This window comes from Lynx rufus, unplaced genomic scaffold (assembly GCF_022079265.1).
Source record: "Lynx rufus isolate CCGP_SWC_20201006 ecotype Redwood Valley unplaced genomic scaffold, mLynRuf1.p SCAF_17, whole genome shotgun sequence".
In the NCBI taxonomy this organism is placed as follows: Eukaryota; Metazoa; Chordata; class Mammalia; order Carnivora; family Felidae; genus Lynx; species Lynx rufus.
In genome coordinates, this window is record NW_025814831.1 from 3275090 (window position 1) to 3291378 (window position 16289).

Consider the following 16289-nt stretch of genomic DNA (forward strand, 5'->3'; position numbering starts at 1 on the left):
TCAAGGTTCTTTTCCAAGAGATCTTACTAATCTCTGATTAATAAGAATTACAGAATAAAGACTTTTAAATAATAAATAAAATGAGACAATTCTCCAGAACTGAAAGACAAGAATCTCCAAATTGAAAGGGTCCAATAAGCAGCCAAGAACAATGAATGAAGACCAACTCCTTGGTACCTCACTGTGAAATTTCTGAACAGCAAGGATAAATGTGAAGAGTCTAAAAAGCTTCTAGAGAGGGGAAGAAAAAGTCACATACTTAAGCCACTTACATTGTTATACTCTAACCTCTGCAACTACCAAGATATGAAATCTCTTTATGACCTTAACTTTGAGTTTCCCACTTTCTAATCACCTCCTCTATGGTTCCCACCCACTCAATCTAGAACTCTAAACAATAACTGAGACCCCTGGGTGGCTCTGTGGGTTAAGTGTCCGACTCCTGGTTTCAGCTCAGGTCATGATCTCACGGCTTCATGGGTTCACACCCCACATCTGACTTTGCACTAGTAGTGCAGAGCCTGCTTGGGATTAGCTCTCTCTCTGCCCCTCCCCCATTTGCACTGTCTCTGTCTCTCTCAAAATAAATAAACAAAAAAAATTAGAACTCCAGTAACTATTTGAACTCACCAGGATCCATAATCCACTGGTCCCACCATCTTCTTATGGATTGTCTTCCCACTCAAGTTATTTCCTATTCAAATCTGTAGTCCTTCATTGTAATCATTCCCTTAGATATTCCAAATCAATGCCCTTGTTCTGTTCCCATTTCACTACACTTAGTGTGACAAAAACCCCAACCATCTACAAATGCCAGGCTTGTGTCTGGGGTACCTGGATGTTGCTGGAGAGTAACTTCCAGCCACGGTGCCTATTCCCACTTTGAATCCATGATCGCTAACTTCAGGGAAGCCTTAAGGCTGCCTGGCAATTCTTCTAGTCCGTTCACTCTCCTGCTTGCCTGGTAATTACTATAACCTCTCACATGTCTAACACCTCCTGTCTCCTTGATAATCACACTGTTAGCTGATGATTTTGCTTTCCATTTTACTGAAAAAATAGCTGTGATGAGAAGAAAACTTCCACAGGCTCCCATACCACCATATAGAGCCCCTCACCTGTACCTATACGAGTATCCTCTATCTTTCTCCTGTTTCTATGGAACAACTGTCCACATCAAGGCCAACGCCTCCACTATCTCCTCTCATTCACTCAAATATCTCTCTGATAGCACCATCTTCCCTTTCTGTCAGATTATCCCCATTAATTGATAAACATGTTGGTATTTTGCCCATCCTTTAAAAAACAGTTTGGCCTGACAGCTCCCTGTAGCTACCCTTCTGTATCTTCATTACATGGTGGCAACATAAATCTATACAACTGTTACAATTCAGAAGACTGTACGTCAAAGGAAAAAGATGTATAATTTAAAAAATAGCAAAAACTTGCTTAATTTTGATGTCCAAAATGAGAGTTCAAAAGGTGCCCAGATACAAGATGTTATACAAATGTTACAGCATTTCCTTAACAACTAAGGAAAAAATTCCATTCACAACAGCAAAAAAATTTTTAAATACCCTGGAATGAACTTAAGAATTATGTAAAACTATTCACCTACTCAATAAAATTTATTTCTAACCCCCTTGAAAAAGAATTATGCAAAAACTTAGAGGAAAAAAATTACAAACTCTGAAAACAAAATTGAGACACATTTCATATTCCTGTATAGAAAGGTTTGGTATCATAAAATAGCAAATTTCCCCCAGATCAGCTTACAAATTCAGTTAATTCCTATCAAAATTGATCTTACCGAATTTCCACTAAGACTATTTTTGGAACATGGCATCTTGATTCTAAAGTTCATTTAACACAGCAAATGGCAATAAGAGATATGAAGTTTTTAAAAAATAATAATCCGTGGGAATGCAAGATGGTGCAGCCACTCTGGAAAACAGTATGGAGGTTCCTCCAAAAACTAAAAATAGAACTACCCTACAACCCAACAATTGCACTACTAGGCATTTATCCACGGGATACAGTGTGGGATGTGCTGTTTCGAAGGGACACAGGCACCCCCATGTTTACAGCAGCACTATCAATAATAGCCAAAGTATGGAAAGGGCCTAAATGTCCACCAATGGATGAATGGATAAAGAAGATGTGGTATATATATACAATGGAGTATTACTTGACAATCAGAAAGAATGAAATCTTGCCATTTGCAACTAGGTGGATGGAACCAGAGGGTATTATGCTAAGTGAAATTAGTCAAAGAAAGACAAAAATCATATGACTTCACTCGTATGAGGACTTCAAGAGACAAAACAGATGAACATAAGGGAAGGGAAACAAAAATAATAAAAAAAACAGGGAGGGGAACAAAACAGAAGAGACTCATAAATATGGAGAACTGAGGGTTATGGGAGGGGTGGTGAGAGGGGGGATGGGCTAAATGAGTCAGGGGCACTAAGGAATCTAATCTTGAAATCACTGTTGTACTATATGCTACCTAATTTGGATATAAATTAAAAAAAATAAAAAATAAAAAAAAAAAGAATAATCCTCAGAGCACTTAACCTACTCTAAAACATCAAAACGTACAATTCAAAGCTGCCATAATAAAATTACCGTAGTATGGGTACAAGACTAAATAAATAGAGCAGACATTAACCAAAAGACATATACGGGAATTTGGTAAGTGATAAAGCAGGTATCTTCAACTGGGGGAAAGAACAGATGATCCCAGGACAAGTGATACACCACATGGGGGAAGAAAAATTAAAGCCCTACACTTCATACCAATCCCCCAAAATATATACCAAATGAATTAAACATTCAAATGGGATCCACAGGACTATCTGAAGAAGATACAGAGCCATTTTTTAAATCTCGGGGCAAAGTAACTAAACCTTTCTTACCAAGTCATGAAACTCAGATTAGACATGAAACCCAGACAGATCAGACTGATATATGAAACACATAACAGGTTTAAATCATTAAGATTTAAACGGGAAAAGAAAAATGGATAAAGGACACAAATAGGAAACTTATTTTAAAAAGAAAATATGAATGACAAAAATACATGAAAATATCAATCTGTTACCAAAAAGAAGCTTGCAAAAAAATACATTTTTTTTTGTCCATCAGATAAAAATGATCTATGTAGTATTAGTAAGGGTGCAGAAAAATGGATACTTTCATTCACTTTGATAGGATAATAAAATGCTGTAAAATTTTCTCAAAAGCAATTCACCAGTACCTATTACAATATCAAATATTCATCCTTTTTGACCTGGATATCCACTTGTAGGAATTTATCCCACAGAAACACTTAAGCAGAGTAGAGAGTTAAGAAACTTTCACTGCAGATGTTTACAGTAGCAAAAAATCAGAAACCACTCAAGGCCCACTAACAGGGATAAACCACAGCAACAGCACACATGTGTAAGATAGAATGTGTCAGATCTATGAGCACTAAGATCCAGACACAATCAGATATGTTGCTAAGAAAGTTACCATTATAAAAAAAAAAAAAAAAGTTACCATTATATCCATGAGTCTCTTTTTGTTAAAATAAACAAAAAGTTAGTATCTATATAAAATACTGTGAGAATCTACACCAAACAAGTGATCCTCTTTGAGAAGAGAAATTTCAAGGAACTTGTACTTCCTACATAATGAATTTCCAGACTATAGAAATATAAATATTACATTTTCTAGGATTCTGGGTGATACCTACAGTAAGAGGGTGGGGATCGAGTAAAATAGTTTATTTTATTTTATTTATTTTAATTTTTTTAACGTTTATTTATTTCTGAGACACAGAGAGATAGAGCATGAGAGGGGAGGGGCAGAGAGAGAGGGAGACACAGAATCCAAAGCGGGCTCCAGGCTCTGAGCTGTCAGCACAGAGCCCGACGCGGGGCTTGAACTCACAAACCGTGAGATCATGACCTGAGCCGAAGTCGGTCGCTCAACCAACTGAGCCACCCAGGCGCCCCTAAAATAGTTTAATTCAAAGTTAAAAAAAAAAAAAAAAAAAAAGAAGAAAAACTTTAAATTAAGTCACTCTGCTAGTCAGATTCAAGCTTTTTTGGCAAGAGAACCTACCAGATGTAAATACAGTAGGCCAAACTACAGCTAAGGAAAAAGTGAGAGGGTCTGTCTGGCCCATTCCTCTTCCAACCCACCATCTGCCCATGTGAGGAAACTGGCCAAGCAACCACAGAGTTGTGGGGACTAAACTCAAGAAGTCTTGAGTTTCAGAAAGCTCTGCTCAGGGACAGCAAGGCAAGACCCTCCTCCGCTCATGCTGTTCATGGACTCGAAAAGCAGCCCAGGGATCTTCATAACAAGGAGTACTGACCATGGATTTGTCACCAAGTTGAGATGGAACGTGAACAGGCAAACTTTTGGTTCAAGTCTGTACTTAATATTCCAGTTAGTGTGGACCTGGGCTTCCAGCCTTCTTCAGCTCCCAGCACTCATGGAAAACGGGAATATCTGGAGGGCACACTGCAGCAGAAGCTGCTTCCAGACGAATGACTCGCCCCTGGCCCTGCTCCAGCAGCCCCGGGCATGGTGGGCTGTGGGCATCAATGCCATGACACGTCGGTAATGCTGTCATGGCATATCTATCAGGAGGCTCTGGTACAGGGAAAGCATTTCTTTAAAAAGCTTCCTTCAAAAGTATCATTACAGGGGCACCTGGGTGGCTCAGTCGGTTAAGCGTCCAACTTCAGCTCAGGTCATTATCTCATGGTTCACGAGTTCCAGCCCCACATCGGGCTCTCTGCTGACAGCTCAGAGCCTGAAGCCCGCTTCTTTGGATTCTGTGTCTCCCTCTCTCTCTGCCCCTCCCCCGCTCACGTTCTGTCTCTCTCTCAAAAATAAACAAACATTAAAAAAAAAAAAATAAAATGAAATAATGAAGTATCATTACAATCATTCAACATATATTTACTAAGCACCTACTATGTGCCAAACGCTGTTAAGTACGGCTATCTGCCCTACAGACCAGAGAGGGAAGATGGGTGAATAAGCAGTTCCCATAAATGTAAACTGTGCTATCTGAGGGGAAGTATCAGGAATTTTAACCTGAGTCCCATACCTGGGAAAAGGGAGTCCATCAACGACTCCTTCCCAGAAGAAGTGGTTGCTACACAAAAGTGTGAAGTGCATTTCAGGCAGAGGAAATAGCAGACATAGAGACCTAAATGCAGGAAGTCGAAGAAGCAAAACAGGTTCTGTATTGCACATGTGGAACATGTGGAGGGAGTCAATTCAGGAGTTTTAACAGGTGTATTTTTGATAAATACAGAATGCAGTTGAGCAGAAAGCCAATCATCACAAAAGTTAGGAAAGCATATGCCTTCCTGTACAACAGCCAATCAAACCTAGGCTATGAGAAAAGTTTCTTTGGTGAAATGAAGAAACTTCTTGGTCATAAAATCTATAAAAACAGACAACACTCATGATTTCCAAGTACTGTGAGCTTATACATTAAGTTCCAAACAATTTTTATTCTGGTGGCAGAAAGAATATTAATCTGGTGGCAGTTCTTAGAACAAAACACTACCCACTTTGGCAAAAGCCAATTCGAACACTCAATGTAATACTACATTTAAAGACATGAGAAAGCAAAGGAACTCCCAGAAAATTAGTATGTAAGTTTCTTGTTCTTAAAAACAGTATTTAATTAGCTCAGAAATTAGCTCAAGTAATATATACATTCTCTTCCTCTCTCACATGGAACTGAACAAAGCAAGTATCATAACAGAAATTAAACTTAATATTTACCTCTCTTCCTGTAAGGATGTGTCTTGCCAATTTCACTTTTGCAAAATTCCCCTTGCCGATTGTTTTCAACAGTCTGTAGTTTCCGATGTGAGGTTGTTCATCTGCACAGGAAGCTATAGAGTTTCTACACCGAGCTCCAGAGCGCCCAGTGCGAGAGGTAACTTCTTGCCGCCCATCTCCATGTGACGTGTGCTACAATATAACATACATAAAAATAAGGAAATGAGAGAACACATGGTACCTGCCAAGTTTTAAGAGCCCCTAGTTGAAGAAACAAAACACCACTGCTTTAATTTTAATCCTAACGTATCTAGCACTTTAAAGGAATTTGCCCACGATATAAATTTATGAGGAAAACAAGCAAATGCCAAGAAGAAAAATATCATCAAGGGTTGAAGTGGGTGTTCAGAAGCAAATGAGATATTTTTTGTATGTGGTTGTAACATAAAATAGGAGTAACAAGGCTGCCTTATAATCATAAAGAATGTAACTTTTCCATAGCTATTAAATGCACCAGCACATATGATCCTTCACCAGATGAGGATACTTTTGTGATTTATTCACTGCCACATCACTACTTAGTGAGAAATCCAAAGAGAATATAATTTAGGAACTGGAACACGGCAGTATATAAAACAAAGTCCTGTCCCGCCGAGCGAGCGAGGTATGTATCAAGTGGTTTTACTATTTACACAACAAAAATACAGTCACTAAAATTGTACTAGCCACAATTTGGTTTAAAAAAGCTTGTGTAATGTAAATGTATTTTCTAATTTACATGTTTTGTAAATTCAGCTTTTCATACATTAAGTTTTCTAGCGTGAGACACAGTTAAATGGAGAAAACATTAACTTACATCCAAGTCAACTGTCTTCTATTACACATAAAATAGGAATATTAAAAGAATCTTAAGATTCATAGGCATCCAAAGTTTGTACCTTTGCTTATGTTACTCTTACTCCCCAATCGACTTATAATTAAAGAGTAATTTCTTAGCATCATAACCTTCAGGAGGACAAGGATTTTTGTCTGTTTTGTTCATTATCAGATATTCCTAGAACTTGGGAGCAGTGACTGACACAGAGTAGCTGTGCAATACATTGTTGCTGAATGAATGCTAAATGAATTCAAGGCCTTGTGTGATCTAATCCATTCCTCCTTTCTGGCTATATCATCCACTCTTCTCTAGGATGGTCCTAGTCCCTCAATTTGAATGCCCTTTCTTCTCTTCAAACCTAAGATTCCTACTCATCCCCTCATGTTTGGATCATTTGTCACCATCTTTTTGAAGCCTCCTGTGACTTTTCTTGCATCTAATCAGTTTCTTTTTCTTCTCCTTTGGGTTCCAGGGGTACTTTGTATCTATCTATATTATGCTACTTTGTTGTGGACAATACTATTAGCCACCACATTAGCTCTTTTGCTTCTGAGTTTGTGGAGGATCCCACTGATTTCACAGAGGAACTCAGACCCTCTTCCCTCATTTGAGTTGGCCCAGCCATGTCCCTAAGTTTAGCCAATGACATACAAATGAAAATGACATGTCATTCCCATGCAAAAGCATTATTTGTCAGTGCTTGACTTCAGCCATCTTTTGCTCTCCTGAATCCTAAGCATTGCCCAAAGACAGAAGCCCTCAGGGCCAAATTATCCTGGACAGGGAGATCAATCTTCATAGAGCCAACAAGCCCTCAGGCAAACTGTTTAAACAAGGGTTTTTACTGTGTTAAACCACTAAGATTTTGATTGTGTATGTTACTACAGCATAACGCAACCTGAACTAATACACTTATGCAAATAAACAATCATAATACAAAGCCAAAAGAAACCTGCATTTCCCTGTTAGATTATAAACTCATACAACAGATTTAAATATCTGTTAAATTTGTAATATCTGTTAAATTGTAATTTGTTAAATTACAATAGGGTTAAACTTAGTATATTTAGTAAAGTATACTAAACTTCAGTATATTTAAATTGTAGTATCTGTAAATTTGAAATATCTGTTGAACTGTAATTTGTTAAACTACAATAGGGTTAAACTCAGTATAGTTAGTTTGGTGTTTCCTTACATAAAGTCCTTAAATTAAAAAATCTGGGGGGGGGGGGGGTGCCCGGCTAGCTCAGTGGGAAGAGCACACTACTCTTGATCTCAAGGTTGTGAGTTTGAGCCCCAAATTGTGTAGAGATTACTTAAAAATAAAATCTTTAAAAAATAAATCTGGGGTGCCTGGGTGGCTCAGTCAGTTAAGCCTCCGACTTCGGCTCAGGTCATGACCTCACAGTTTGTGAGTTTGAGCCCTCCATCGGGCTCTGTGCTGACAGCTCAGAGCCTGGAGCCTGCTTCAGATTCTGTCTCCTTCTCTCTCTGCCCCTCCCATGCACGTGCTCTGTCTCTCTCTCTCTCAAAAATAAATAAACGTTAAAAAAAATTAAAATAAATAAATAAATAAATCTAACTCGGCCATCAAAAAGAATGAAATCCTGAGGCGCCTGGGTGGCTCAGTCGGTTGAGCCTCCAACTTCTGCTCAGGTCATGAACTCACGAGCCCCACATTGGGCTCACGTGATTTCACTCATGTGGGATTTAGGAAACAAAACAGATGAATATATTGGAAGGGGGAAAAAAAGGGAGAAAAGCAAGCCATAAGAGACTTTTAACAATAGAGCAAACAAACTGAGGGCTGATGGAGGAAGGTGGGTAGTGGATGGGCTAAATGGGTGATGGGTATTAAGGAGGGCACTTGTGATGAGCACTGGGTGTTATATGTAAATGAGGAATCACTAAATTCTACTCCTGAAACCAGCATTATACTATATGTTAACTAGCTAGAATTTAAATAAAAATTTGGGGGGGGGGAAATCTAATGTATTTAACTTAAAAAAAATTCTCTCAAAACAGACACAAATTATTTATCAGGGATATACTGGCATATAGTTTTCCAGTAGTGTCTTTTTCTAGTTAAACCTGATTTCTTAAGTAGGCATCTCAAATTTCAGGTTTGTGCTTTACCAGAAAGATAGAAAAGCAAACCTGGAACCATATTTAACTATGTTAAAAAAATTAAAGATTATTTTTGGGGGGGTGTATGTGTGTCTAAGATATATTCTAATTTGTGTCTTGGTCATATAATAACTTAAATTATATGGTTCTTACATATGGACACATTTTCAAGAGCTAGTATGTATAACATAAAATAGAATGCATTCCCCATTTATTTTTCTTACTGCTTCTTATGTTAGTGTTGATACAGCCCTGTAACAGTTACTAGAGCTTCTACTTGGCTTTCATTTTATTCATCCCATGCTTCTATCAATGGCCCTAAAGAAAAATTGTTTCTAGGGGAGCCTGGGTGGCTCAGTCAGTTAAGCATCCGATTCTTGGTTTCAGCTCAGGTCATGAGCTCAGTTAATGAGTTCAGGCCCTGCGTCAGGCTTTGTGCCGACACCATGGAGCCTGCTTGGGATTCTCTCTCTCTCTCCTTCTCTCTCTGTCCCTCTCCTACTCTCTCTCTCTCTCTCTCAATAAATAAATAAACTAAAAAAAAAAAAATTAAGAAAAAAAGAAAAAAGTTTCTAATCTTATACCACTCAATGTGCTGTACTAAACAATTAACCAAATAATTCTGAATTCTTTACTATTAGCCAATTATTTCATGCATAAGGGTTTTTTTTTTCTCCCTATGGAGCCAGTAAACAACCCAAGGGTAAAAAAGGAAAAATGCTATAGAAGTCTTCAGTATTCACATTACATTTTGTGGCAGCACTAAGCATGTTAACAGGTACTCTAAGCTGTTAAATTCAAGTCTTAAAGATTAAAGGAGCCCTGAACCTTCTCTCTCCCATGGAGTTGAGCTGATACCACTTCATCCACCAGAAAATTAGAATATGTACACTGCTACTGAAAATAACCAGAAGCAAACCAAAGACAGGAGATTATTAACAAATTTATAAAGCATCCATTCGCAAACTAAAACCTTTACTGCAGAAAATTTAAATTTCCAGGTAATATATTAGAGAATGGGGCAAACATTATAGTTATATACTCAATATCCATTTCTCCCTTCTTCATTACCAAGAGAAGCTGACTGGGTATTTGATGAGGCAACAAGACCAACTAAATAATTGTTTTCTCAAACGTGTCTGTAGCTAGGGGCACCTGGGTGGCTCATTCGGTTGAGCATCTCGGTTCTGGCCGGTGCTCATTAATGAAAACATACCGGTGGGGGGGCAGGACAGGGGCAGTTCTGGGAAAACTTTTTGTTTCTCACAAAGGGGCACAGATACCCTAGTACAGTCCCTTCGTTCTCTTTCCTTCAATGCAACCATAACTGCAGATGTGTAAGTTATCTTGCAGCCAAAAGGTCTCAAACACGAAAGAAAATTTTTTGTTTTTATTTTAAGTAGGCTTCACACGCAGCACAGAGCCCAGCGTGAGGCTTGAACTCACCATCCTGAGAATAAGAGTTGGAAGCTTACTGCCTGAGCCACCCAGGCACCCCAAGAAAATAGTATTTTTAAAAACCACCAGCTCTGGGGTGCTTAGGTGGCTCACTCAGTTGAGCATCCAACTTTGGCTCAGGTCATGATCTAGAGGTTGGGAAGTTTGAGCGTTCCATCAGCTTGCTGCTGTCAGAGTATAGCCTGCTTGGGATCCTCTGTCCCCCTATCTGCCCCTCCCTGCTCTCTCAATCTCTCCCAAAAATAAATAAAATCTGGGGCGCCTGGGTGGCTCAGACTCTTGATTTCGGCTCAGGTCATGATCTTACGGTCTTTAGGATTACAAGTCCCGTGCTGGGCTTTGCACAGACAGTGCAGAGCCTGCTTGGGATTCTCCCCCCGGCCCCCGGCCCTCCCCCCCCCAATAAATAAATATTTTAAAAAAGTATTAAAATATATATATATTTTTAAAAAAAATAAATAAAAACCACCAACTTCAATATTATACTGCTGAACCAAAGCTAGAAACTATGTATGTTTCTTTTGTGAGAAAAGCAAACCCCTATTTGGTTAAGCCATTATGTTAGAGTTTATTACTTTCAGTCAAAGCACTACTGTCACAGAGCTGTATCAACACTAATGTAAGAAGCAATAAGAAAAACGAATGGAGGAGTGACTGGGTGGCTCAGTCAGTTAAGTCTCTGATTATTTCGACTTGGGTCAGGATCCCAGTTTCTTGGGACTGAGCCATATGTCAGCTCAGCACTGAGCACAGAGCCTGCTTGGGATTCTCTCGGAAAAGGAAAAGGAAAGGGAAAAGGAAAGCGAAAAGGAAAAGCAAAAGGAAAAGGGAATAGGAAAAGGGAACAGGAACAGGAATAGGAATAGGAAAAGGAATACGAATAGGAAAAGGAAAAGGAAGAAAAAGGAGGAAAAAAAAAAGAAAAAGAAAAATGATGGAGAATGCATTCCATTTTGTTATGTTCTTTAAAAATGTATCCATATTTAAGAGCCATAGAATATAAATCATATAACCAGAAGATACAAATGAGAATATACCTTAGACACACATCAAAAAGGTTTTTTTTAATTATTTTTTTAACATTTATTCATTTTTAAGAGACAGAGACAGAACATGAGTGGGGGAGAGGCGGGGAGAGGGGAGAGGGGAGAGGGGAGAGGGAGGAGAAAGACAGAATCTGAAGCAGGCTCCAGGCTCTGAGCTGTCAGCACAGAACCTGACACGGGGCTCGAACTCACAGACCGTGAGATCATGACCTGAGTGGAAGTCAGATGCTTATCCAACTGAGCCACCCAGGCACCCCCACCAAAAAGTTTTTTAATTTTAATTTTTTTAGCATGATAAATATGGCTCTGGGCTTACCACTGTATCTATCTGGTAAAGCACTAATCTTAAATTTGAGAAGCCTACTTAAGAAATCAGGTGTAAGCAGAAAAGAACACCATTAGAAAAGAAAACTATAGGCCAATATCCCTGATGAATATGGATGCAAAAATTCTCAATTCTCAATACTAGCAAACTGAATTCAGCAGCACGTTAAAAGGATCATTTACCAGGGCACCTGGGTGGCTCAACTGGTTAAGTGTCCAACTCCTAATTTTGGCTCAGGTCATGATATCACTGTGGTGGGATCAAGCACTGAGCATGGAGCCTGCTTAAGATTCTCTCCCCCTCAACCTCTTTGCCCCTCACCTGCTCATGTTTTCTGTCTTTCAAAAAAAACAAATTTAATTTAAAAAATACACACACACACACACACACACACACACACACACACACACACGTAGGATCATTTACCATGATCAAGTGGGATCTATCTCTGGGATGTAAGGATAGTTCACCACATCAATCAATGTAACATATCACATTAACGGAATAAAAGAAAATAATCATGTAATCATCTTGATACACACAGAAAAAGCATCCAACTTCTGACAAAAGTCAACATCCATTCATGATGAAAACTGTTAACAAACTGGGCACTGAAAGAACATATCTTGACATAAAAAGTCCACATATGAGCAGCTCGCAGCTAACATCATACTCAATGGTGAAAGGATAAAAGCTTTTCCATTACGTTCAGGAAAAAGACATGGTTGCCCATTCTTACCACTTCTATTGAACATAACACTGGAAGTCCTAGTGGGAGCAATCAAGCAAGAAAAAAAAAAAGGTATCAGAACTGGAAAAGAAGTAAAATTGTCCCTGTTTGCAAAAGACATGATTTTATAGAGGTGCCTGGCTAGCTCAGTCAGTAGAATGTGTGACTCTTTTATTTTTATTAATTTTTCTTTTTTTTGAGAGCAACAGAGAGAGTACACACACACACGATTGAAGTGTGAGGCACAGAGGGAGAGAGATAATCCCAAGCAGGTTCCACACTCAGCACAGAGCTAGACGCCGGGCTCAATCCCATATCCCTGGGATCATGACGTGAGCCAAAATCAAGAGTCAGAAGCTCAACCCACTGAGACACTCAGGTGCCCCAGAGCATGTGATTCTTGGTATCGGGAGTAAGTTTAAGTTCAAACCCCACGCTGGGAGGAGATATTACTTAAAAAATAAAATCATTTAAAAAAAACAAACATGATTTTATATATAGAAAACCCTAAAGACTCAACTGAAAAACTGTTAGATCTAACCAATGAATTCAATGAAGTTGCAAGATAAAAAAAAATAAATTAAAAGATCAGTAGTGCTGGGCACCTAGGTGGCTCAGTTGGTTAAGCATCCAACTCTTGGTTTTGGCTCATGTCATGATCTCATGTTTTCATGAGTTTGATACCTACATAAGGCTCTGTGCTGACAGTGCAGAGCCTGCTTGGGATTCTCTCTCTCCCTCTCTCTCTCTCTCTGTCCCTCCCCCATTCATGCTGGCTCTGTCTCTCTCAAAATAAATAAATAAGCTTTAAAAAACACATTTTAAAAAATCAGTAGTGTTTCTATACACTAATGAGATTTCTGAAAAAGAAATTGATCCTATTTACAACAGCATTGAGAAGAATGAAATACTTAGGAATAAATTAAGGTGAAAGATCTCTATGCTGAAAATTATAAAGACACTGATGAAAGAAATTGAAGACAATACAAATAAATGGAAAGGTATCCTGTGTTCACGGGCTGGAATTAATGTTAAAATGTCAAAACTACTAATAGCCATCTACAGACTCAATGCAATCTCTATCAAGATTCCAATAGCCTTTTTTACAGAAGTAGGAAAAATGCTCCTAAAAAATTTATATGGAACCACAAAGACCTCAAACAAAGAAATATTGAGAAAGAGCAAATCAGGAGGTATCACACCTCCTGATTTCAAGCTATATTATAAAGCTATACTATGATAATGAACAGTATGATAATGGCATAAAAACAAATAGACCAGAATATAATTGAGAGCCCAGAAATAAGCCCAAACATATAAGGTCAACTAATATTTGACAAGGGAGCCAAGAATACTGAATGGAGAAAAGACCATCTCTTCAATAAAAGATACTAGTATAACTGGGTACTCATATGTAAAAGAATGAAACTGGATCCATATGTTATACCACTCACAAAAACTAATTTGAAATGGATTAAAAACTTAAATGTAAAGGGGCACTTGGGTGGCTCAGTCAGTTAAGTGTCTTTGTTGATTTCGGCTCGGGTCATGATCTCACAGTCTTGGGATTGAGCCCTGTATTGGGCTCAGTGCTGGGCGTGGAGCCTGCTTGAGATTCTCTCTCCCTCTCCTCTCCCTCTGCCCCTCCCGTTTGCACACACACAGGCATACACGTGGGCACGCACTCTCTCTCTCTCTCTCTCTCTCTCTCAAATAAAAATTAAAGTCATTAAAAAGCACTTAAATGTAAGACCTGAAACCATGAAACTCCTAGAAGAAAACATAGGAACAGAGCTCCTTGATACGGGTCTCAGTAATGATTTTTTGGATGACACCTAAGGCACAAGCAACAAAATAAAAAATGAACAAGTGAGACTACATCAAACTAAAAAGCTTCTGCACAGCAAAACAAAACATAAATAAAGTGAAAAATAACCTATGGGATGGTAAAATATTTGCAAACTATATATTTGATAAGGAGTTCATATCCAAAACATATGAAGAACTCATATAACTCAATAGCAAAAAAAAAATAACCTAATTAAAAATGGGCAAAAGACTTGAATAGAGATTTCTCCAAAGAAGATATACAAAAAGCCAACAGGTACATGAAAAGATGCTGAACATGACTACTCATTAGGGAAATGCAAATAAGAACCACAATGAGATATCAGTTCACTCCTGTCATAGTGGCCGTAGCCATAATCAAAAAGACAAGTAATAATATGGATGTAGAGAAAAGGAAACCCTTGTGTACTGTTGGTGGGACTGTAAATTGGTATAGCCACTGTGGAAAACAGTATGGACAACCCTCAAAAAATTAAAACCAGAACTACCATATGATGCTGCAATTCCACTTCTGAGTATATATCTAAAGATAACAAAAACACTATCTGCACTCCATGTTCACAGCAGCATTTATGTACAGTAGCCAAGACATGGAAACAACCTAAGTGTCCATCAATGGACGAATGGATAAAGAATTGTGGTATGTATACACAATAAAGTATCATTCAGCCATAAAAAAAAAAACAAAAACAAAAGGAAATCCTACCATTTGTAACAACATGGACAGATCTTGAAGGCATTATACTAAGTGAAATAAATCAGAGAAAGACAAATCCTGTACGATCTCACTTACATGTGGAATCCAAAAGCAAAACAAAAACAAGAAAACAAACCCAAGCTCATAGAAAAAGAGATCAGAATTATGGTTACCAGAAGAAATGAGTAGGGAAGGGGGATCTGGGGGAAGATGGTCAAAAGGGACAACCTTGCAGTTATAAGGTAAATAAGTACTAGGGATGTAACGTAAATCATGGTTACTACTGCTAACACTGCTATATAATATATAGGAAAGTCGTAAAAAAAAAAAAAGTGTAAATCCTAAGAATTCTTACCACAATGAGAAATTTTTTTCCTTTATTAATTTCTTCTTTCTTTTCTTCTTATTGTTATCTATACGAGAAGATGGATGTTAGCTGAACATATCGTGGTACTCATTTCTCAATGGACATAAACCAATACCTTAAACTTATACAGTGATATATGTCAATTACTTCTCAATACAGCTGGGGTGGGGCGGGGGGGGACGGGATCAGGTTTAAAAGTTAAAAAAAAAAACAACTTTACATCATGTTTCAACTCTTCCTAAATAAACCTCGGTCCCTTTTGTAAAACACAAGACGTGCCCACGCATCCTTTCTAATCCTTAAAATAACAAACCACCTCCTTAACACAAGGGCAGGTTTTTCAAATGTAAAAAAATCTACAAAGCTAAATTGTGACAATAAAGGGCTGTCCCCCACGTATTTTGTACTTTTAGAGATATTCATAAAATCAAATTTCACTTTTGAAAGCAGCAGGGCGATTATTCCATTCACTGCAAAAAAAATATTTCATAAGATTGAACAATTCGTGATTTAAAAAACTCTTAGCAAACAAGAAACAGAACAGAACTTTACTTTGATAAAAATCATGGACCAAAACCTTCAGCAAATATTACACTAATGGAGAAACTTTAGAATCATTTCTTGAAAAATCAGAAACAAGACAAAGTTGTCTATTATCACTACCATTATTTAACATAATACTAAAGGTTATGGCCAACACTTGAAGGAAAGAAAAAAGTAAGATATGAGAATCAGAAGGAAAGAGATAAAACTGTAACTGTTTGTAGATGATATGATCTAACTACAAACCAACAGAATCAGAAATACCACTGGAACTCATGAGAGTTTGGCAAGATACAAGATCAACCTATCACATTTCTCTACACTGGCAGTAACCTGCCACAAAATTTAACAAAAAAATAACCATATCAATAAAAACTATAAAGCAGGTAGAAACTAACTTAATCAAAAAGAATATATAGAAGCTCTTTGGAGAAAGCTTTAAATTTTTAATGAAAGACCTAAAAGATACTCA

General features: G+C 37.9%; 1 protein-coding gene across 5 annotated transcripts in view; it reads right to left on the minus strand.

Annotated features, from left to right (window-relative positions):
- Nucleotides 1–16289, minus strand: part of MARK3 (microtubule affinity regulating kinase 3) — a 113663-nt gene that overhangs the window by 84591 nt on the left and 12783 nt on the right. For all 5 annotated transcript variants that reach the window (XM_047080022.1, XM_047080019.1, XM_047080017.1 and 2 more), the window contains exon 2: nucleotides 5800–5991. In XM_047080022.1, the coding sequence (XP_046935978.1) occupies nucleotides 5800–5991 (192 nt within the window). The remainder of the gene's footprint in view (nucleotides 1–5799; nucleotides 5992–16289) is intronic.